This window comes from Mastigoproctus giganteus, chromosome 1 (assembly GCF_048544385.1).
Source record: "Mastigoproctus giganteus isolate SK-2022 chromosome 1, ASM4854438v1, whole genome shotgun sequence".
NCBI lineage: Eukaryota > Metazoa > Arthropoda > Arachnida > Uropygi > Thelyphonidae > Mastigoproctus > Mastigoproctus giganteus.
The window spans coordinates 181,896,061-181,921,427 of NC_143575.1; the positions used below are offsets into that span (position 1 = coordinate 181,896,061).

The 25,367-nt window shown below is 37.0% G+C and overlaps 1 protein-coding gene across 2 annotated transcripts in view; it reads left to right on the forward strand.

Moving 5' to 3' along the window:
* LOC150091347 (cytochrome b5 reductase 4) overlaps positions 1 to 10,338 on the forward strand; it is a 210,578-nt gene extending 200,240 nt beyond the window's left edge. For both annotated transcript variants that reach the window (XM_090383334.1, XM_090383328.1), the window contains one exon: positions 10,199 to 10,338. In XM_090383334.1, the coding sequence (XP_090239460.1) occupies positions 10,199 to 10,253 (55 nt within the window). In that variant the 3' untranslated portion in view covers positions 10,254 to 10,338. The remainder of the gene's footprint in view (positions 1 to 10,198) is intronic.
* The last annotated feature ends 15,029 nt before the right edge of the window (positions 10,339 to 25,367 follow it).

Consider the following 25,367-nt stretch of genomic DNA (forward strand, 5'->3'; position numbering starts at 1 on the left):
GAAATTTCAAGCTGGACTCTTTTGCTGGCAGGCACGGAAAGGATCAAATCGTCTGCGTCGGCTTGGGACTTAACATGCCCAAGATCCTGATTTAGGAACTCGTCCAGGACTATGTTCCAGAAAGTTGGTCCTAGGACCGAGCCCTATGGGCATCCCCTGTGGATCTTTCTGATCACCCTGGAGTAGGGAGTCTCTACACTGACAGATCTTTCACATAGAATTTCACATTCCTCAAAATCTCACATAATAGAGATTTTAAGGAATCTGTGCTTGCCTAAGGCTGCCAAGGACGCTCGGCCACCAAAGTGAGTTGAACGCCCTGGCGAAGTCGACTACAATTACAAGGAAGTGTTTTTCAGGTGTTGATTGAGCAGATGTTATCAGGTTATTTAGTGCGTCTACTGTCGAGCGCCCCTGACGGAATCCATACTGGTTATCGACCTGTAGGTTTGTGTTTTTATAATACCTGTTAATTCTGAAGAAGATGAGTCTCTCAAAGAGTTTACTGAGAACAGTTAGGAAGGCAATTGGTCTGTATGATGTGGCTGTTGTGGCGGTTTATTCGGATTCTTGAGGAGAAGTGGAAGATTAGTTGTCTTCCAATCAAGTGGAAAGGATCCTTTCGTCAGACAATGGTTGAAAAAGTTCAGCAGTAAGTATGGCTTGTAGTCTGCTACTCTTATGACAAAGCTCGGGCTCCAGAAGGTCAGGACCTGGGCATTTCCTGTTCTTGAGGTTTCAAGGACAGGAAATATCAGTACTGCTCGATGAAGTTCCTCCAGGGTGAAGGGCTCTTTGGAATGCTACGCCACTCTGCGTGGCGTAGCATTCATTGGAGGCACACAGTTGGGCTTGTATTAGTGTGAGGTCAGAGATTGGTGGCTGTAAAATGGTGTTCAGTATATTATTAATTGACTGCTTCCAGGTAGTGGTTATTGTGCCTTGTAGTGTGAGAGTGGTTGTCTGAACCTCTCCCCCCGGGGAGTCTATTGGTGGTAATTTTATGTACAACCCCCCAAATGGTCGGTATTCCCAGTCGATACCACCAGATGCTCCCAAGATGTCCTTTTCCTTTGGCAGATTAGAGCTGTATAGGTGTTCCTGGCTATTCTATATTGTTGTCTCAAGACTTCCACCTCTGGCTGCGGCCATGATCTCTTTGCTCATTGGAAAGCTTTCATTTTACTATTTACCTCTCTTCTGAGGCGCTGCAGCTCTGGGGACCACCAGGGAACAGCGCTGGGGAACGGATTTTTTCGTGTAAAGGTTGTGGTACAGGCATTAGTAATGACTCTGGTAACAGTTCTCTGGTGCACTTCTGGATCTAGCACGTTACAGCCCCCCACTGGGAGTTGCATGACAGAGATGTCCAGAGCTGCTATGAAGTTGTCTCAGTTAGCATTTTCTATTTTAAATCTGTTCAGTGGGAGTTTGGGATTCATGGTTGAAGTTGGATTCTAGACATTTGGAAGGTTATGGCCCGGTGGTCCTAGGTGGTCCAGCCATCTGTGTGCTAGCCAGGGTGATATCAATATTTGATTCCCAGAGAGTGGATGAAAATGTTAGCAAATTGTGTGGCCTATTTAATATGGTAAGCTGTGAATTGGAGATAAACTCTTCCAATCGCTGCCCATTGCAGGTGCCACCATGGTCATCAGTCCCTGCAAACCAAGCAGAAGAGCGGCATTTTACATCCGCCCCCACGATATTTCCAGATAATTTATTGTTGGTAGAATGTCCTTTCCAGGTCTGTTGTATATAGAAACTACATAAAAGGTTCCAAGGGGACCTATGACATGTAGGCACACTGTCCAGGATGTGCAGAGACTTGATATTTTGGTGGTGAGTTCTGGGTTCCTGACTACAATTGCCGCCCAGGGAGTTTATCTGCTTGGATTATTTTGTATGCAAGTGGGTAACCCCGCACCTGCTTGCCATGAGTATAAGGTTTTTGAAGGATCATGATGTCGATATTTTCCGCATTTATAATTACTTTTAGCTGGTCTGGAACTACCTTGGCCCACTGCGCATTAAGTTGGGTGTTGAACTGTTTAAGGCGTAGGCCCATAATCGGTTCTACTTTTTTGTGCTCGCTTTGCGGTTAGATAAACTGGACAAACTTGAACATCAAGATGTCCTGTCGCTTCAAATTTCGCAATCATTTTGCGGACAACACAAACAGTCATAGGTCACGCCTTATGTGCTTCTGACTCCGGAATTCTCTGATAGCCGCAGCTGCATTGTTGCTGTTCTGATAGCCTTGAGTGACCGGGGTTCAAGCCCGTGGCTGCAGAATACGGTACTATTTCTTGTATTCTGTCTATCTTGTGAACTCCTCTGACCGTTTGGTCGTCCCGGAGTATAAACAGAAAATTTAAATTTAATTTACAGCTTCACTAATAGCTCCTTTTCCTGCAACGTTGTTGGCATTGCTGCTGTAGTGCAGGCAAACATCTATTGTATGATTTTGAAGAGACTGCTTTGCTTTTATACAATACAGTAGAGCTGAGTAGTGGCGCTGTTTGCCACTGTATGGCGCGTAACTATCTTAGTTACGCGCCATACAGTGACAAATTTTGTAACTAAATTTTTTTTTCCCCAATAAATGGCGAACACATTATTTTTTGTACCTGTTATCCAAATTTCTCTTCAGTACGAGCCTTAGAACTCGCTCCAGGGCCCTCTACATAGGGATACTTTAATTTTAACACCCCTGTATAATCCCTAAGAAAGGCGGAAAACACAGTAAAGGATTTAATAACGAATTCCTTTGCTATATCTTTTAAAAGTTCAGTTTTGCTCTTCAAGGAAATGCTTATATAACTGTATTTAAAAAATGGGCTACGTAGCGCTATTCATAATTTTCCCAATAAATGTTTCTTTCGGTGTAAGCCCATTAAGTAGCTATATTTTAGGCGCAGGTGGGTTTTTAAAATACTTCGTTGTACTGAATTTTAGTAACTGTTTAGATGAAACAAGACTTGTATGCAAATAAGGGAATCTGAAAATATTTTTATTATAGCGAAATTTTCGTTAAAATGGTATTCGTTATAACGGGCTTTTACTGTATTTGGATATATATTTAAAATTTTTTAGGGCTCCCAAATATTGGGGCTATAGGAACGAGCCACAAGGGTTAATATTAGGAACACTAAGCATCATTGTTAATAATAATGATTTTATTACAGATGTTCTTATGTTTGGGGGGACAGAAACACTGAAGCTCTGTTGGAGTCAATGCTATGGAAGAATTGCTGAATTCACGTGACTACGTTCCTCTAACGAGCTGATGTAAATAACAATAATCTAGTAATTCTAGTTAAGTTAATTTAAAAATTTTGTCCCGGTGGTGAGTTTCCCCTCTCAGTTTCGGCAATCAATAAAGAGAAGATTGAAATCTTCCATGACACAACACTCATTTACTCACCTTTATAATTATATTATGAAATAAAATAATAATTATTAAGGGCCACATTAGTCCTGCCCTAGTTACGCCTGTGGTATTAAGTGCGCAGTTTACTGCTAGATAATGTTGTCATGCCATGAAGAATCTTAGTTGGCTATTTCTTCTAACGAAGTATACACAGTCGGCATTTCAGTTTTTTTTTACCAAACCCAAATTTGGAAAAGCTTAATGCCTATGCCTTTTATTTTATTATTTATTCTTTCACGTTTTATCCGTTATGTCTTAATTGTTAGCTGTTTTAATAATAATAATCGTTATTTGCAGTTTGAAAAACAAACCCAGTCACAGCCAGAGTTTGTTTAGAACAGATGGAATAGAATGGGTTACTGTGGTCGTGCAATTCTTGGATTCTAGATGGTATTATGTTAAAGTCAATTTACACATAAGGTTATTTCATTGAAAATGATAAATTGATAAAGTTAAGTAACACAATTATTAAATAAAAAAATTAGTATTATCGAAACGTTTATATTAGGATTTTATGAGTACATATATGATGCTAAGGGTACAAAAGAAACTCGATGAAACATCTTTATTAACAACAGTGATTTTATTACAGATATTCTTATCTAGGAATACAAGGACACTGGTGGAATCGAAGGAATCACTGTAATATGAGTGACTGTTCTAGAAGTTTCTTCTCTACGTCCCCCCTTTTTTTTTTTTTCTGTTATCAGAATGTGCAGGTGTGCATCAAGGTTTTGTTGTTGCCTTCTGCTTCTGGTCAGGAAACAATTTGGCTGCTTTGGAGTCACTGTTGGATCGGAAGGCACTAGGATGGGGCAGATTCTCTACGGATAACAATAGGTATCCGTTGTAATGATCCGGATTGCAGGAGACCCAAATATCCGATGCATACAAGACGGCTGAATAATGGTACGAATTTATTTCATGGTGATTATTTAATGTCCGTTACATGGAGGTGTTGTTTTGCTTACTGCTCGAGATGATACGTCCTTTCATGGAGATAGTTTACATGATGCTGTATAAATTATGAACTAAAGCTCGAAAACAGCTCCAGTTTATGAAAACAGCTCCAATTTATGAACTGAAGCTGTTTTATAAGTCAGCGTGAGTTATTTCTAACTTGAATTAAGTCCCGAGAACTCCTGACAAGGTTTTTGGAAAAACAGTTTGTTATTGTAAAAGAACAGGCCATTACAGATTTTTGTGAATTTATTGTAAAGAGAGAAATTGCCTAAGTAATCTGATCCGGATTATAGTTTGAGGTTGAGCTGGTTTCGTCTGATTTTGATGAAGGTAAGGATTTTGATGGCATTTGCATAAGCGAATGGTGTCTGTCATGCGAATTCAGTTGGCAGAAGCTTCCTCGAACAGGTGCTCTTTGAAGTTTAGTTCTAACTCTCTCTCTCTCTTGTAGAATCGAAACGTACTGTGAAATACCTACTGAAGTGATTAATAACATCGATAAAATAATTTATTAATACCCCTGTGGTAATTAATGCCACTGATGAGTCAAGTGACTTGAGATTAAGATATTTAAATAGTTATAGCAGAAATTTTTATTAGAATACTGTATTTATGTTCTGAAAGAGAGCATTATATCCATTTACAGCAATGTACATTCATAAATTCTATGGAATAAAAAAAAAATAATAAATTTGCCATGAATTTATAATTCTTTAAATCGCGATAGCACTGGGCAGCTTTAACTATAACACACACACACATATATATATATATCACCCCCCTCTGGTTGATAATCTTCAATTTTATCCCCATCTGTTTATTTTTGTTTTTATACTTTGATTAATGGTATATTCTTTCCAGTTATAGTGAAGATTTTAGAATTAAGTAAAAAAGAAATACAGTGAAGCGACCTTCGTAGCGTTAGAGGCAAATATGATAAGGCACAACCTTTGCTATTTGCACAGTGCGTTTGTGGAGACCAAATTTTTACCTCTGGCTGACGGCAGAGCCAGGGTAAAGAATAGTCACTGCCTTCAACTGCTTATCTCCAAAAAGGTACACGTTCTTTAGTGCCTCCCTTTTCTTGTCAAACGCCATTTGAGTTGATTTTCTGTACTGCCCAAGCTTTCATCTTCGTATAGTTATGATAACTTAGCAGAAAGTAGTACTTACTGCTAAAGCGAGCAGCCTTAAATTACCTCCCTTATTTAATGAAATTCAGCTCGAAATTGAGTTCGTTCTCCTGGTTTTATTGTATGTAGCAGCGATCACTTCTCGGGTAACGATAATCCTAACTTACTATCAGGGAGTACTATTTTTGTGATGAAAATTGTCATGTTCTTCATTCAGTGAATAAATGGAAGATAATATGATCTGCTAGACATGTAGGATTCCCGTAATGTTTCTTATACAGTGTCATTTATTCACTGAATTTATTCATTCAGTGAATAAATGGAAGATAATATGATCTGCTAGACATGTAGGTAATGAAGTTTCATCGTATATCTTTATATCTAATAAATCTTCAGGTAAATCTTAGGCGCCTGATAAGGATTGCTGTGCTGATTCTTATCATGCTAATCAACGGTTGATAGCCGCAAGTGTTCATCATGTTCAGATATCTTGTGATGCAGTGTCTGCTCAAAATAATATTGAATAGAAGGAACTGGAAGGTTAGTTATAAATAAGAATGCATTTCCTTTCTTTATATAACGAAATTTTTTTTTTTTTTTTTTCGAATGCTTCTTAGTTATAATTGTCAATCATTCCATAATTTAACTCTTGACTCTCCTGCTTTTATTTTGTTGCAGTTTGAGGTTTAAACCTAAGTACCGACTTAGAAAGGTCTTTCATTTTGGACCTCCCAAATAATATATGTACCGGAGATTAGGATCTCCAGTAATTTTTTATAGAACTAATTTTCCTGTAAATTTAAGCTTAATGTTTTAAATTATTGATTATTTTGCCGATTTCCTTCATAAATTTCCTCCTATTTCCCTTCCTCAAAATAAGTGTAATATGCGAGATGTAATCATAAAGTTCGAGGTTTGACTTTGTGTCTTGAAATTGCGGCGTCCTAGGAAGTTGTGACTTGTTGCAACATGTTCAATGACTCACACAGACATAGATTCATGAATCATCCACTCATCTGCAATCAGTCTGAATGTGCATTGAATGGATGTTTTGTGTGTTTCGTCCCGTTTTAAAATGAGTGATTATAAGCTTCAAATTAGGAAAAAGAAAAAAATTGGTTCAACAGAAACCCCTGAAATGTAAACAGCTTTCTGAGAAGAATCTGTGTGTGTTGTTCGAAGACTCTTCAGTGGTTCGCGAAGTTTAAAGAGAACTGTTTGTTTCAAAAGCGATCTCTTTGGCCGTCCTTCAACTTCAAACACGAATAATTCAATTGCTTTTCTTCGTGATCTTATCAGGGGTTATATACACGAAGATGCTAGTGAAATTGATATTTCTTATAGGACATGTTTGCACAGAGAAATTTGGAATGCGATGCGAAGCGTTTCAGACAAGTTCGTGCTTCGTAAACTCACTGATGAACACAGCGAGTGGTGAGTTCTCGTATGTTAGAATCTTCGTAAACGCGTTGCTGACCCACACTGTTACTTTCATCGTTACTAGTGATGAATGGTGGATGTTTGAAAACAAAGACAGTCTGTCCTCTCAGTGGATGACTCCGTTTTCTCCAAATCCTGAAAAGCAAGACAAACTCGATCAAATGTGAATGTCGTGCTTACCATATATTTTGACTTGCAGGAGATGGTTGAAACAGTGAACTAGGAATACTACAAAACAGTTCTGCGTCGATTGCGCGATGCTGTTTGGGAAAACGGTCGGAAAATTGGACTTCAGGAATTGGCGCTTGCATCATAGCAACGTCCCTGTGCACTTAGCGCTTTCAGTTCAAGAATTTCTTACGAAGCACTCCATCATTGTGGTCCTCCATCCATCATAACTGATCAGATTTAGTTCTCTATGATTTTTTTTTTTTTTTTTTTTTTTGTTTCCACAAACTTCAAGTCCCATTGAAAGGTAACAGATTTGCAGTGCCTAAAAAAAAAAAAAAAAAAAAAAAAAATTCAGAACGCATAACAGGAATTATTAGCAATTCCCAAGAAGAAGAAGGAAGAAAAAAACCTATATTAGGAATGCCTCCAGAATTTGCAGAAGCGTTAGAATCGATGTATAAAGTCAGGAAGACTACCTCGAAGGAGATCCGTCCGAATAGTCGGTAAGCTTCTCCATTTCCTAAATATTAGTTGAGTCTTCGAACTTTTTGTCACGCCTCATATTTATTTTCTGCTGATCATTAAAACATTAATCACCCTGCCATAAGCTAAAGGCCTTAGTAAAAATTATTATGCAATAAGTAGAATTTCTTATTCCTTAAAATAACGTGTTTACTAGAATTAACAATTCTTTAAATTTTCAAAGGAAAAAAAGAAAATTTTCTCTTTCATATTTGTTTAATGTTCTGTTTCAGAAATTCCTATATCATTTACACACAAACTGTTTTCCATATAGAAATCTTATATTCCGTGGGAGTACTGGAATAAGCTTCTGTTCAGTTTTTTATTCTAATGCGATTTGAGACAAATTGATGTGATAGCCCACAAGTTGTAATTGACGATTCGTTCCTCTCAATTGGAAACACAGGATTTCCATTAAATTCCTTTACAACCTTAAAAGTAAAAATTTAATTAAATACTTATTACAGCTAAATATATAATTAAATTTTCAGTGAAAGTTTCTGAAACAATTTATTGCTTTATAAACTGTCTAATTTAAAATTTTATATGCAGTTATTTTGCAGTACAAATATTGATGCAACTGTACGGAGTGCCTTCGTTAACAAGTAGAATATATTGATATTTGATTTCTCGCTAGTATTGGTATAACGTTTCTGTATTTGTGGTATCGATAAAAACCTTTAAAAAAAATAAAGATTAAGAAATTCTTTTCTTCAGGTTCTCCCAGTACTGTTCACTGTTGTTCGTTATATGTTCGGTCTTTCCCGCAATTGCATTGGGAAAAAGTCCACATGGGATGTATACAGTGAATTCTGGATGGGTTCGTGCCATGTAATTGGACCATCCACCACTCAGGGGTCGGTCCAATTGATAAAATCGCGATCTTCTAAATTTCAGCAAGGGGTAAAAGCTCTTTGTCAATGTTGAATGATTTGCGATCACGTTTTTCGGCTGAGAAAAATCATAAAATGTTTTATGATCTTTCTCAGCCGAAAATAAGAGTTTGCTTGAATACTTGCAGAACCGTGTATAACAGCTCGCTAATTCTTTTATTTTACACTTTGAAAAATTTTTTACAAGAATGCCAACTGAAAAGGAATTGATGCATTGATAAAGTACTGAGTTTTTATTTATTACATTAATATGAAAAATTTTCATCAACATGAAAATACTATGGTTTGGATTATTGCCATGAAAAAACATATTTTTTATGTCAATAATCTATAGATGCCTCCTCCTCTCTTTTCCCAGAAAATGTTAAAATAAAACGCATCCATATAGGAGTATGTGTATTCATTGATTTGTGTTAACAGTTATGTCATACGAAAACCGAATTCCCATATAGTAAGATATTTTACGTTTCGATTCAGGACCGTCTGAAGTAGCATCCATCACACTTGCGTCAAGCATCCTATCATTTGGTTTTAAGGTTTTTACATTGTCTGTGCTTTGTAGGTTGTGCAGGATATGTGTATTTTTTAGCTGCAGCCTGACAAAGACTGCCGCACATGATCGAGCTTCTTATCATTGATATCAGAATACCCGTGGCGAATTTTTCGCCAAAACTGTTCCAGAAAAGTGAAGATTAATATCGAAGTAATTACCAAAACCTTTCCCTCGGCTCCCTTCGCTGCTAGTTAAGGTGACAGTGGGAAGGACTTTGGTAAAAATGCAATTTGATAATTTTTTACATGTATGACTATATCGTCCTTTAAAAAAAATTACAATTATTGTACAAATTTATTTGGGCCAGGAAACTGCTATAAGTTGTCCATGAGCAAAAACGCTAACTTTGTTGAAAGTCTGACCTTGAGATTTGTTGATTGTGATAACAAAAACTAAGAAATTGTCTTTCCATCAAAGTAAACGGCGTTTGTTTCACTGGGAGCCAACTCAATTTTCGGGATATGAAAATCGGTCGGAATGCCCCCCCCCCACAGTTTTACTGATAATTAAAATTTATTGCAAAAGGAATCAGGCCAAAAGCTTGTTTAGTATTTGAATTATTCAAGTTCAAATTGCATTCCGGATGGAGGGACATTAAGAAAATTATTATATCACATCCACAAATTGTTCTTAAATTTTGTTGGGCCTGTATATCTGATCTAGTTTCAGGAAACATAAGTTGAACTCCTTGAGAAGTGTGGCCGTTTTAATTAATCTATGAACAGAAAATAAAAAAAAAATAAAAAATAAAAAACCAAGTACACAAATATAAAAATGCATGTGATCAAAAATCTGATGCAGTAAACTGTTTACTGTTTGTTTGTCTCTTAAATTTTTATTTAGATTTGAAGTTTTATAGGACTCTTATGTGGACTTATCTTACTCTTATGTCTTATGTTTTAAGCATATAAGGATACCCTTATATGCTTAAAACTTTCGTTTAATGTTTAAATGTAATTATTTAAGCAAAGAATGTCTCTTTCTCATGATTGACTCATTGATAGAAAATTAAATTTTAACTGTTCATTTGCACATATTTTTGCCTTTTACATCTATATATGTTTATTTTTTTATTATTTTTTTTTTCTAGGTACTTGAGTGACCTGGGTTACAGTACTGATGTTATCCATGCTTTCATGGGATGAGGGAGTTCCTGGTGAAATCTCTGATTGCAAATGAGGACTTTGAACATCGTGTTGATAAATTAAAAAAGGACTGTTTAATTTATAGATTATATTTTAGTATATATTTAATCATGCTAATTTAATAAATCGCCGGATTTTTAGTATTTAGTTTATTTAGTAGAAGCAAATGCGTAAATTCGGTAAAACGTTTAAGATATTTTAATTTCTCTTATTTTACCCAAAGAATTATGTTAAGGAAAAATCACCGTTGCTTTATGTATTTCCTCCTATGCTGGGGTGTGATCCTAGCGCTCGAATTACTTTAAATTAAAGTAAATCATCCTAAGGTGACTTTTACGATTACTACATTTGTAGGCCTAAAATTCCATCAGCAGCTAGATGCCATTAATTGCAATAATGTATATTTGCACTATATGAGCGAGCCTCAGCGATTATTTCAGTTTAATGGTTTGGAAGTCTCTATTGGATGCGTACGAAGCACTTCATACAGGTGTACATATAATTAGTGTTTTTAACCTATTTTCCTTCCCTTCTTTATTGGCAGCTCTACCATCTTCTATATTGCTCTGTATAAAAATATGCATGACTGACTTTTGTCAGTGTGCTCACCCCCACGTGTAAATATGCACCGAAATTACTAATTCATATCGTTTGTTTCCAGATACATTAGCATCTACCCATTCACTTTATCGCAGCACAGATCTGTATAAAGCATCCATCATTGTCTGTAAATCTAATTATTAAATAAAGATTTGAAATTCTTTTGTTTTGATTACTTTTCAGTAAATTGCCAACATATGCATTTACTTAAACTTGTTTAAGGTTTCACAATTCGAGTTTAAATTTATTTAGTTAGTATTACCTTATTTTATATATATATATATATATAATATCATCGGGATCTTTAACCTTTTACCTGTGATTTTAGATTTGCAGTTTTAACGCAAAAAAAGATAAATAATTGAATGTAATATATATATTTTTTATTGTCAGTCAGGCAGATTAACTGTACGAATACAGGAATAGAATTTCCAATTCTAGTACATGAGAAGATTTCATTGAGACGATGTCCATGGAAAGTAGACAGTGGTACTTGCTCTGAGAAGTACATAAGAGGACAGTTGACTGCACGATGGGGCAAGGAAACAAATTGCAACACACAGTTGTAGAATGCCATGCTCCGAATATGTCTGTTTGTCAGCAGATGGTTCATCCCCAAGTTAGCTGTTGAATATTATACAGCAGTTGAACAGAGAATAATAGTATGATCCACCCAAATTGCTTTGGGCGATCCTTGGTGACCCAGAATCTGTTGTTAGTTCATTTCTTGTTGACAAAGTAAAGAGCCTTTCTCTATTTTTTTTCATGACTGCTTCACAACATATAAATACCATTAAAAATGCTATTAAAAACCTGTCTTGGTGGACACAGAGTCCGGATGTAAATCCATTTTAACCCTCTACGAGATGTATAGAGGTAATAACTGAAAGTCAGACTAAGACTGCTAACTTCCGTGAATAATTACTATCTCTACCTTAAGAGGAACACAAAAGTCCAGAACGTATCCCACTGGACTGGTAGATAGAATTTTGCTTTTCTCAATCGTGTATTGTGTATGCAAAGGACAAAGGAAATTAGAATCCCCGCGATCTGTCTAGAAAACAGTGAGGTGTACATATACATTTATTAGCCAAAGGGGGAAGAAAGCCGAAAGTGGGAATCCCTGCAACAGTGGAGGCGGTTACCGTACACTAATTGGTTATTAGTTGCATTGATATGTTTTGCCTGTACGTCTGTTTTTCATTAAAATTATTAGACTACTAATGCTCAGCAGTAGTGCCAGTTTTCTTAGGGTCAGCTGCTCTTGGTGAACTTTAGTTTAATATGGGCCTCGCGGTACTGCCCCGTCCTATTTTCGCCACCGTACTGCACGTTTATCTGTTTTGGATACAACGCCTTTTCCAAATGCTATAAACACACATACTACCATAACAAAGAGAAAACTAAATGAGCAGGTCTTTTGTTATGAATTAGCATGCCGGCGTATTGGTTTAAGCCTACGTTCTCCCAGCATTGCCGTGATGTGAGGCGTTGAACGTGTTTTTATCGAACAACCTTTGTATATTTATTTACTGTTCTGGAATCCACCTTACTTGTTCGCAATAAATTCTAAACATAGCACTTTATAGTACTTCGCGTTGCGTTATAAAGTTAGTGAAGAAGTATTTAATCAACAGGCTCCTACTTAATTTCGTGTTTTCCTGCTGCGAGATTCGACGGCCACAAATTTTACCCGCGTTAGCAATTTAAAAATAAAAGTGCAAAAGGTGAAACGAGCTGAGTTCAATGTACTTGAAGTTACACAGTAACCTTCCATTAAGCGAAGAGTCTTTCCTGAATTGAACATCATCCCTCAAAAAGTGCACACCATTTAATTGATGCTGCATTGTTTGTTATGGCTGCTTATCTAGAACATAATTAATAACTACAATTCAGGAAAGGCAAAGTTTCTCTTTCAGTATTATCTGTTCTGATGAAATAGCAGCACTAACGTGATGGACTAAAGCAAACCTCATCTAGCTTAAGAAAAAAAAAAAAAAAAAAAATGCTTTAAAAGAACCGATCTGCAAGTGATGGTTAAATGCCTTAAAAAGGTATTTTATCATATGAAGGCAGGTTCAATACCTTCTTGCATATGATAATAAAATATGTGACGTCCGCGAATTTCCTGATTTCATTACTTAAGAAAATATTTCTAGGAACACAGTATATAGGCCTTTATTCATAATGGGGTATCATACTTTTCCGTACCAAAATAAAATAAAAAAAGAAAAAAGCTCACATAAACATGTGACCAAAAATGCTTCATTTCCGAGTTGCAACTCTTTTCAAGCGTTTCAAAAGTGTTGGTCGAAAATGCTTTTAATAGTCTCGTGTACTAGGAACACTGAGGGTAGGTTACAATTTCCCCATGTTAAGCATAGAAACTAGAAGTGGCTGCTCGAACTTGGCAACACAGCCTGCATTGACATGACATTGATTGGTGCATAACCTTCAAAAATGTCAGCGAGTTCTGAATTGAATTCCATAAGGTTTTTGTAAACCAGTAGTCATGAGTACCACGGTGGTTATAATCACCATCCCACAACGAGTGGAAAAGGCCCAGGTTCGAATCCCGTCAATGGCACCAGGAATTTTTATGGGTTTTCTTCACTCCGTTGCTGAGTTGGTCTCAGGCATGGATAGTAAGGTTTTTTTCGTCCAGCAAATCGACTAGAGAACACGTGCAATTTATGGACACAATACACATTGGTAGATGAGTTAGTTCTCGAGTAGTCCTAATATAACAGTTTTTTTTTAGTTTTTTTTTTTTAACACTTGTTTCAACTCACGGATAAATCCAGTGTCATATGATTTTGGGCACGTGCGCATGCGCAGCTGCTCCACTGTGGCTGCCCTGAGCGCAGAGGAGTCCTAAAAGGAAAAGAGAAAAATAAGAACGTTACATAAAAACTAACTTGCAGTAAGGGTCAAGGTCATGATGCCACCGAATAAATACAGAAAATACGTCTCTTGAAGAATCTGAGGATCATAATGAAGACAGGTTTATAACCAAAACTGATTCCTTCTGCTAAGTAAAAAACTGATTGATTCCATCAAAACCAGGATTGAAAATAAACTATTTTGGTTCCCAAGTTCGTAATAATTAGTAATGTATTTATCATTTCGTATTCAACTCTTACAAAAACTTACCGCCAGACATTTTATTTAAAGTATTAATAACGGATACATTTTATGTAAGATCAGTGCAATCGTTTAGTACAAAAAACCTGTTATAAGGTGTCGTTTTTTTTTACCAGTTGACATTTTGAATAGTGGGCGTATTAACAGTTTGATGTATTGACTCATTTGGCATTTTAATCCTGCCAGAGATTTGAACTGCAGACATTTTCGAAGTGTTTGCGTTTTGAACAGTTGCTGTTTTAAATAGGCGTTTGGACCTGTTCGTGTTTCGACTGTAGACATTTTGATTCTCAATATTTATTCTCAGTAATTTGAATTAAAACCTTCAAATGGTTATACGCCATCCCGCTGAAATGGTGGGATAGCACCATCATGCTGAAGCACATCAACATTTGCTAGTAATTCAGGCAGTGTTCGATCCTGATTTTTAAAATTTTTTTAAGAGCATTTTCGTCCATCACTTTTTTTTTTAAATTCAGAAAGGAAGCTTTTCCAGACAGGCGCGAACTTTTTGGTTTCGGTGGTTAGAAATAATCTGTATGCGTACACTCGCACACATACAAACATTACACTTATACACTCACTGTCCAGAAAATTGGAAACCTTTATTGTATCTTGTAGGCCACCTTTTGCATGAATTACAGCCCGTATACACGTCATGGTATGGATTCCACTAGGTATTTGAACGAGTCAAGCTCCATCTGGACATTTGTAGAGAACTGCGAAGCCGAACTGCTCCTTTTCAACACATCCCTCATATTTTCATTTGGATTGAGATCTGGAGAATTAGGCAGCCAGATTGTTGTTGGGAATGTCCCTTGTCTATACGCATCTTTAGAAATTTAATATTATCACATATATTTCTATGGGGTAATTGTATAACGCTTCTGGTGATTGTGCAAAGGTTGGAAAAAAATTAGCTCTGCTGGTGATGTATAGATTTCATTATGAACTTTAGAAACCAGTCTTCTTTCACACCACTGTATTCTGTTCTTCTAGAAACAAAACAAAGTAGCAATGGCCTAAGTTAATTGAGAATCATTGAACATACTTTTAATTAAATTTCGTCTAGAAAAGGCAGAAGTCGTCAGGGATTGTATTAATCAGTGTTTATTTGGCAGTCTTGGAGACTCTAGCCCGTCGTTTGCTATCAAGCATGTTTCAATGACTAATTAAATCCACCTCATTAAGCCTATAGGATCAAAAAGGTGGTTACTAGTTAATGGCTTCTCTACAGAACTACCCTAAGAGGTTTTGCAGAGGAAGGTGAGCAGTGATCAATCAAACGATATCAGACCTAGAGTTCCCATCAGCGACTGATGTTGATTAAGAGACAGTCAAAGAGGAGGGTTGGTACTGTATATAGAGAAAGGGATCAGATTTATGTTGCTGATATTTCGTGCAAGCACCCCCAGCCATTTCCTTTAATGATATCGCTTTCGTGTTGATTGATAAGAGTTGTCGGGATCATGAATGGGCCTGCTTTGTTACTCCGGTAGAAATAAATAACTTTATAATTGCCTAACTAACCACTTCTCCTTCTTATTGTGTTTCTTGACATCAGAATTTGACACGATGCGGGTGAGGTCGCTGCCTTCACAAAAAATAAGGTCATGAGGTGTGGAAGGAGCATCCGCGTATAATATACTCCATTTTCTTTAATCAGGGGTAGAAAATGAACGAGTTGTGTGGGCACGAGTTTCTTTGTCTACATAGCATTTTTATTTTAGATGGTGATCAAGATAAGCAGTTATGAATCGAGAAAGTGGAATGTGCTCGTAGCTTTTGACAGCATTACGATACGGGCAGTTGAGATGCTAAATTGTTGCTAATTTTCCAAAGTGATGCTGGAAATGCTTGTTGCATTTAAAACTAAAATCCAAAATTGCCCTTCTCCTATATGCTGTTAAATAGCCGTCATTTTGAAATTCGGTTATCATCAGGTTGATGTCCTACTAACGTTTGATTCTTCCTTGAGAGGAATCAAACGTTACTAGTTAAGACTTGTTTTTGGAATGGGACATTCCTCCTTTGATACATTTTTGGCCCTGTTATTTTTTTAGATTTTTACGTATACATTTTTGTGAATACTATTTATTTATTTTTTTTTCTGAACTGTTGTCTAGGCTCCGTCTGTTGTAGAGTTTTATGCACATTAGCAACTTAGATGATATTGCGCAGTACATGTCTGTATTATGTCTGTAAGTTGCTGTGTTCTGCGGTCGATTTGCAAATCGCTGGACGAAAAACCCGAGTTTCCGAAAGAAAAAAGCCATCATACGGATATGAGAGACAAATTATGGTGCCATTAAAATAATAATTTGAATTTGATTTAATTTTGCATCATCGAATGAAAGCTTGGCCAGATGAACGTAATCAACACGCAGTCAATATCTGGAATTTCATGTGTTCCATGTGACAAGCACGAAGATGCCAATTAAATAATTAAAATTAATTATTTTCAACGAGTCCTGATTGTTGGTTCAAAGTGGGAACGTGTCTCCATCTCAGAGAAAGCGTGTGTAGTAAGCTGTTCCCAATCTACTTGTGCAAGCGTACCAATAATGGCAGAGAAGCTTGTAGTGCGAAACCGATAGGGATGAACGGAGTGAGTGAGCGATGACTGACGGCTCGTGACCAACGTGGTGAGAGTAGCGCAGCTTACCTCAAGGTACAACGTGGGAGAATCTAGGGTATATAACGTATACAATCCGGAGCTCTTTGCAGCACGAGTGTTCGATGTACTTTCCATCTGATGGGGGAACAAAGCAGACAGCTGACCGGACATCCCCTTTCTGATGGGGATGTGGAGTCTTCCTTAATGTCCTTTCAGTGTATACACCAGTGTTGGTTTGCTTCCATACGACTCTCATTTTCCCCAAAGCTTAAGTCGCCTTGAAAATATCTGATTTCGAATATTTTGAAGGCATTCAGCGCAGTGTGATGGAAGTCATCACAGACGTATGCGATTCGCTTGTGCCGCTAATACTGCCGTTGGGAAGTGGATGATTAGAGGAGGGTGCGGTTGTTGGATGAATGCTGGTGCAGTTGCTAAGCTGGTGAATGCTTAGCTAGGATATCCTATCTTCTCTGATTCACCAGAATCTAGGGTATATGACGTGTACTAGCCAGCAATGACGTTGCCAACAAGTATATCCATCGATATCTCTACTCTACCTCTAAGTGGTGGTATATTCCAGGTGCAGTCTGAATTGTTACCAAATTCCATAACAATTCCCCATCAGTGGGGAATAATCTGTTAGATGATGTTGAACTGCCAGCCAGACATGCAGATCCATCACCCTCGAACGTGGGACAATTAAGGAAGTCTATACAGATAGCGTGGCAATCCATATCTCAAGATCTGTTCAAGCCCTTGTAACATCCACGTCTTAATATATGCAAGCTGTTCTGCGAGCCGTAGAAGCCCGACTCGATATAAGTTAGATAGTCCTTCCTGTTTCAGTGTATATAGTTGCATCTTGGGATTAGTATAATGTCAAAAGGAGAGCTCTTTGAAGGTAACCCACTAAAGGTTAGTGATAATTTTTTATTTTTATTTTTTACAGAAATAGTCTGGTCGCTTTATTGTCTGACCTCATAAAATTCGTAATATTAATACATTTAAAATAATTTGTAATTCTGGGGTCGTATTACACAGTGCCACCTTTTCAATGAGTAGTAGTAATCAAGGCATGTGATGCAAGAAAGCAAGTTGATGTAGCATCATTCCCTCCCAAAAAAAAAAAAAAAAACCTACTTCACACGTCCATTCCCTCTAAACGTTTGTCCAGTTCCTCCTTGAATTTATTTAAGCTACCAACTTCCACAACGACAGATGGAAGTTTGTCCCAGCAATCAACTACCCGCTAGCTAAAGGAAAATTTCCGCACATCTATTCTACAATTGTCTGTCTTCAATTTAAATTTATGCCCCCCCCAGGTTCGTAATCTGAGCAAGTGGAAGAATCCCATCAGAATTGAACCTGGTCAACCCATTCAAGGCCTTATACACCTTAATCAGATAACCTCGCAGGTGCCTAGTGTCCAGACGCTGCAATTTGCAGAACTTAAGCCTGTCTTGGTAAGATCACCCTTTTGTTCCCCTCACCAATCTTGCTGCCCTTCCCTGTACTCGCTAAAGAATTCTACATCCTTCCTAAAATGAGGTCTTTAGACTTGTATGCAGTACTCAAGGCCCCAAGAAGCCTAAGAAGAGGCATATAATGAACAAGTAACTTTGATTTTTTATTAATTTTTTATTTTTAAGAACGTGCTGGATACTATAGATAATATACCGTATAACTAACGCACATTAACGAATCTACCATATTCCTTCCATCTTTCAATACATCCGTGATGTTTCTCGATGCATTAAACTTGTAAAAGTTCACACTGTTAAGAAAAACTTAGTGTATTTAAGGCGTCTAGGTTATGGGGTCACTGTCCGATTGGTGATACCGTCTCTGATTGATACATAGTTCCATGCCAGAAAAACGCTCACAGTTATCTATAGAAGTTTGTGAGTGACAGGAATTTATTGCTCCTGTTGAGGTACTTCCGCCTTAACTTGGGTCGTATTACACAGTGCCGCCTTTTTCTCGAATTTTCAGTTTGAGCGAGAGCGAGCTAGAATTAGTCTTCCTCAAAGTTTGATGGAAGGAAAGAAAAAAAAAGAGAGAGAGAGAGAGAAAAATCCGATGAAACATTTCCTGGCAAGCTACAAGATGTTACAATCTATTGATATTCCTCATGAAAATGAAAGTGAGTGTACTGCTGGATTGTGTCATTTTAAGAAGTAGTGTAGTAATAAATCACCGTTCTTGAAGCTATTTAAAAGAAATACGACTGAAAAAGAAGATAGAAGGGCGCTGTGGAAGGGTAGCGCGGGCAATTTTTTGAAATTTAAGATATTGACGTATTGGAGAAATTGTAATCGAGTTAATCACCAAATTAAGAAAAAATTGTTTTTTAATTTGTTGATTTTATTTCCAACGATAAAACTATAATTAGCCGGAACAGTTCTAAAATAAATTATGTTATTTTGAAAGAGATTTTATTTAACTTTTTTTTATTTTTAAAAACTCAATTTTTAATTGCGTTGTTATATTTCGTAGAGGTGCCGTCAACTTTATAAAAAAATTATTTATTTTGATGGATTCAATAAATGTATAAACTTATTTCAATAATCAGTAGTTTGACTGAACGGAAATTGAATCGAATTTGAATTTGCGTTCTGAGGAAGTTGCTTGAGTTGAGCCACAAACTTCTTGGAAATCACCCTGCTCACGAAATCATCAACGTCATCATCCGTAAATCAAGAATTAGTAGCTGATAGCGATGGAAGATCAGATATATAACAGCATCAATCGCTGGAAAAATCATCTCTGAAGAGATTTTAAGAATGGTTTTAGGTGCATTCGTAAATTTGGGGACTTCATCACCCTCCCGAGTGGTCCTGTATCAGAGGGTGCAGCGAATCACAACACATAATACTAGGGTGCTGTCAGCTGAAAAAGTTTAAGAACCACTTCCTTAGACGATCCCAACCTTTCTTCTTGAGTTTCCATCGCTTCATTTATAAGTTTATTTTTATTTTTATATTTTATAAAGATCATTTTTTTTCTAAGAAATCTTAGAAAAAAATACGTTTGAATAAATTTGAATTTTTGGCTATTCAAATTGAGAAAATAGCTATTGGATTTAAGCAATTAAAATTAAATTTAAATTTTCAAATATTTTTTAATTTATATTGTCTTAATGTTGTACATGTACAAGATTAAGAAAATATATAAGAACAAGTACAGAAAAGGTTTTTTCTTTACCAAGGGAAACAAAGACACACTACAGAAGTGGTAGACTGAAGAAATTCAATGGAGAATTCGAAGAAAGTGTATCATTATTATTTTTTCCCTCTTTGGTTTTCTTTCAGGCACAGAAGTGGAATAAAAAGTTACGTACAGAAAGAATTAAATAAGAGGCAAAAAAAAAGTTTCAGAATGAAAAATAGTAGAGATTTAAATATATTTTGCACACAGAAGCAATTTGCATTTCACTCACCCTCCTGCTGTCTTAGAATCGTTTAATTCTGTCCAACTGCATACATTGAAACCTAACAACTGTTCTTCGCGTTACCAGAGGCTGTATTCCCAATGCTCTTTGTAACAACCAGAACGAATCCAGATTCCACAGTCGACCTGTAATTAAGGTTTGCATTATTTCCTTTCCACTGTAACCTACAGCTGTTCCTTATGGCATCAGCTCGACTTCCTTTTAGTGCCTTTGCGCAAGGACATCGCGAGAATAGAAAGTATTTTACATTAATTTGATGACTTCGAAGGATTCTTGTACGAATGTCCAATTAAAAACTGCAAAAAAAATAAAATAAAATAAAAACGAAGCCATTTTTAGCTACATATTACAGACGTGCTGGCAATAGCATATATAAGATGCTCCTCAGAAGTTGACGTTAAATTTGTATTTTTCTCTCCAGTGACTTTGGCCATCCACTTCTAGGACAGATGTAACTGCTCTCAGATGTTTTGCGATTAAAATAATTCTGGCATAGTGGGGAAGTTGAGCGTTAGCTGTGAGGTATTTTCGAAGGGCCCGCATAGTCGAGCGCTGTAATTAGTTCAAGATAAAGCACCGCTGCTTTGAGGTAATCCTGTAGCAGCTGAGGATCATTTTTTTCTCTTTCCATTAATGGTATTATTTTAATCAAGCCCCGAGCAATAATTACAGAAATCTATGATGGAAGTCTACACCTTTTCGCATGACGTTAGGCGTCGAGGCATGCGAGGTATGCACCGAGTTGGCAACTGTTTCTACTAATAAAGCTGCCTTCGTTTCTGTTTTAACGACTGGTTAAAATAGGTGCTCTGGCTGATCTTTCCCTGTAATTTATGGACACTGCAAGTTTTAAAGAGCTTCACGGGGATTTACGAGAAATTCCCGATGGCAATATGTGGCCGCACATGCTACTACTTATGCGCGAGACACGTTCGCTTTCAGAAGCCTTTAGGGAAAGAATTTAAAAAAAATCGAAAAAAATACTTCGAGTGATGAGACAACCTCTGTTTAATTTTTTAGTTTAGATATTTTAAAAGTGGAAAATTGCAAATTTCTTCTAGCTTAGTAATCATCGGCTTTTGAGCTATCAGATAATCATTAAGCTGTTCAAGCTCGTTTTTTTTTTTGGATTAGTCTTGCTATTAACTCGTATTTTTTACTGTTGGAGTACACGTTTTGGTTTTCTTAAGTAATATATATTTTTTTCGTAATGAAACTGCTTTCATATGAGAAGCTCCACTCTTAATAAAGAGTTGCCGCCCTGACATCTGTTTCGATGATGTTGCAGTCTCATCAGGGAGCCGGAAGGTATCAAATCTGTGAAAACGTGCAAAAACTCATGCCTTATTCAAACATAGATTAAAGACTTTCAAGAACTTCGTTTAAGAATTAGGATTTTATTTACTCGACAAGTCCATAAACATAGTTCAACGACTTGCGCGAGTAAAAACAAAAAACAAAGAAACAAAAAACACAGCCATATTAGAGCCACCCGAGAATTACCTCATCTACCCGTGTCTATTTAATAGCGTGTGTCCTCTGGTCGGTTTGCCTGTTTTGTTTGACGAAAAATCGGAGTTTCGTGGGGGGTGAGGGAACTGTGCTATTTTCCCTTGAGATTGATTAACTCACCCACGGAGTGAAAAAAGCTTATAAAAGTTCTTCGCGTTATTGACAGGATGATTGGACCCCGCGCCTTTTCCACCCGGTGTGGGAAGGAAGATGGACTTGTCGAGTAAATAACATATTACTACGTTTAAGAACTTTTCGAATTAATAAAATTTTGGGAATCTCTTCTTAATGACAAAATGCGAAAAAAACTATGCTTTCAGAATGTCAACTGCACCATTGTAATGCCTGCACGTCTCATTATGATGTAATTTCACGAAAAAAAAATAATAATTCATCTTCTTTCCCTTACATTCTGCCCTGCTGTGACTGTCTTTTCTTGTTTTATTAATTTTCCAGTACTGAAAATAGGCGTTCATTTACAAGCATATCATTCCTAGATCGATAGTACACTACAAGCAAAGCGAAGTCTAAAACTACATATGTCGTATGATAATAACTTTTACATAATTCATATACGTATTATTGTTCAATGAATGTCAAACAGTTGCTATTCTCAGGACAGTTCCCGACATAAACTTTACCGAATTCACTCCCACGGACTGCAGTTGTACATATTGACTCTCAGCTTAAAGTTTTGAATGAAAGTTTTGTAATTACTTGTTTTGCTTGGTGCCTGATACGTTCCAAAAGATTTGATCGAACAGCTACTACGCATTTCGCAATCAGGCCGAGCTTAGACAAGTATATTACTTGGAGGGGGGAGACTTCACCCTGGGGCTACAAGGACTACCTTCGCTTCTCTGTCGCATTGAGCGTGTAATGCCTAGATTCGATGTGTCGCCGGGCTGAAGCTGACAAATACTTCAGCTCGGGACAGAATAATTTTTTTTCCACACCGTAGCTAAATTAGTCGACTTTGATAGGGGGATTCATGATTTGCATTCTGGAAATTCTGGTTTTTTCAAGGTTCAACAGGCAATTACCCATAAACTACACATACAGCTTTCACTGGGTGATACTTGCTTTGTCAGTAACCCTCATACACTGGAGGGATTCTTAAAGGTCTCTTCAATCGGAGCTGTAGTCAGCTGATCTCGAGTAAGGTTTCTCCTATGCCTTATTATTTAATGCAACTGGCCTTGAACGCACAACCGCAGACTCTTCAGCCGTTGGGACTGTAATTCTCAAACCACAAATAGTGTCTCTTTTTCTGTATAGCTGTTTCCTCTGTCCTCCCCTCCTGCTCAATAGCAAATCTGAATCTGTTAGTTTATGACCAGGCCGTTTAGCCCTCTAAGCAGCATAAAAACTGCTATTCTGGAACTAACCAACCATCTTCCAGCACTTTTCCTCAACTTTCACCAAAGCCAACCTCTCTCATGACCTTAGTGAAAGAGCTGTAAATTCCTTTCAGTGTTACCGGATAATAAAAATCACCCTGCCGAGAAGATTTACAATCTCAAGTTAAAAACCCTTTGCCTAGGCTATATAAGGTACACTTGCATTACTTTAGATCATCTCGGGAGGTCCAACGATCTCGGACGATGACCTACACATACTCTATAATCCCTGACAGATGATTATAATCCTGGAAATTAAATAGCTCCACTCATTCAATATGAATAGAACTCATTTTACTGAAATGTGTTTTTAATACGTCAGTTATTCTGTTTTATTAAAACATTTTAAATATTTAGCAGTAAATGTTTTCCCACACAGGGTCATTAAGCCTTTTAAATTCGCATCTTTATTTTCTCTGTAACACGTCTCTATAAACAAAATCTTTTTCAATCAATAACAGCTATTACCCTCGAAATAAACCCATCCTTGAGCAAAAAAACAACTCGAAATACGTAACCAATCCGATCACGTATACAAGGGTTGAAAGCAATCTTTGGCATATTTATCGTTAACATTTGTACCTTCATTAAAACGCCAAAAGTATGTCTGAAATTTTCCGGTTCGGCACACCTACAAGTCTAAGAAGAACGCAATGGTATCAACAGAAAGATTCTTCAAGAACTCTTGACTGTGGCGCATGTCAAATAAATCACAGGTTTCAGAAGTCCGGAGAAAGATAATGTTACGTGTAGGCTTAAATCTCTGACTGATGGCAAGAGCCATCCGGCATCTAATGACTTGTTTAAGATTCTTCCATGCCACTTCAGGTGTAAGTTTTTTCTTCACTAGAGGGTGTGCACACCTGATGCTTAATGGGTGGTACGATCCGTGGACTGCGATCCATACTAATGGCCCAAAATTCACGGTTCTCTATGTTCCGACTTGCTCTGATTCTTTAAAAGCTGCGTTTTTATTTTTCGTTTTTACTCCACCTTATCTTGCAGTTAAGGATTAAGTTGAACAGTAATTCTCGCCTGATTAATTATTTGAAGGGTTTAAAATATTGCTTATAAAATACTGTAAAAAAAGTTCATGTTTAACGTTCCCCAGATATACAACATCTGTTGGATTGTACCCAATTTTTTTATTGTTGGAGATTCAAAGTTACCTTTCCGCTTAAAAAAAGTAATTGTAAGCTTTAATTTGTTTTTAAGTTGTAATAAATGTAAGTCTCCCTGGTGGGAGGATGGCTTTATCACCTACGAAGACATCCAGAGCTATACCATAATTCAATTTAAACTAGAATTAATTAGGACGCATCAATTCATTTTAGATTCATTCGTGGATTGCTGAGTTCATAAATAATGTAAAAAGGAGATTAAAGGAAGATACTTTTACAGTCGTGGAACAAATTATATCTGCATGACTCGCTACTGATTTTAATGTAAATTAGGTAAATTGATGCGCTACATGTAACTTATGCTTGTTTTGATTAAGCTAATGTTATTATTTACGAAGTTTTTTTTTTTCTTTTATAAGTTACTCTTCGCGTTCATATTCTATTTGAAGTAAACACTCAATAATGTGTTTCAAATAAATAAACGTGTTTTAAAATTTTTCCTTTCACACGAGGCAGATTAGAATTTAATTCAAAAAAAATGCTGTACACATTTCTTTACAGATATCAGATGCGATATTCGAATCGATTTTCTGGAGGAGATTCATACCGTCAATGCTGGCGCTACTGTGATGCCTTGAGGGTTGTTCTAAAGCTGCGGAGGAAGTCGGACTGCAGAGGAAATGTCGTGACTTGGCGGGAAGAGAAGTTTGTTTTCGCCAAGACAATGCTCTTTCCCAAACAGTGGGTTGTAGCATTGCTAGATATTGAAGGTTACTGCCTTTCTGTTGGAAGGATATGGCAGTACCAAACTGTTTGAACCCGGATCTTTACCAACCAGTTGAGGATGGCAATTATAACCACTGTGCTCACGCGAGGACCAATATGAAGAGTATGCATGTCTACATTCTCTTACTGTTGGTCCTCACGTGTAGCACAGTGGTTATAATCCATCTTTCCATATTGGATGATAAAGGTTCGGATTGAATCCAATTAACGACGCAAAAAAAGAAAGTCCTCGGTCTCAGGCGAGGACAGCAAGCGCTTTCCTTCCAGAAACTCGGGATTTTCTTCCAGCAAAACAGGTAAACGACCAGACCATACAATTTATGAACATCATATAATACAGATGGATGAGGTTGTTCTCGGGTAACCCTAATCACTTCTTTTATAGACTGTAGGAGCACCTCAGGAGACACAAGTTTCGCACCAGTCATGAAAGAGGAATGAGATGGACGATGAGCCGTAACAGAGCTATAGGATTCTTCG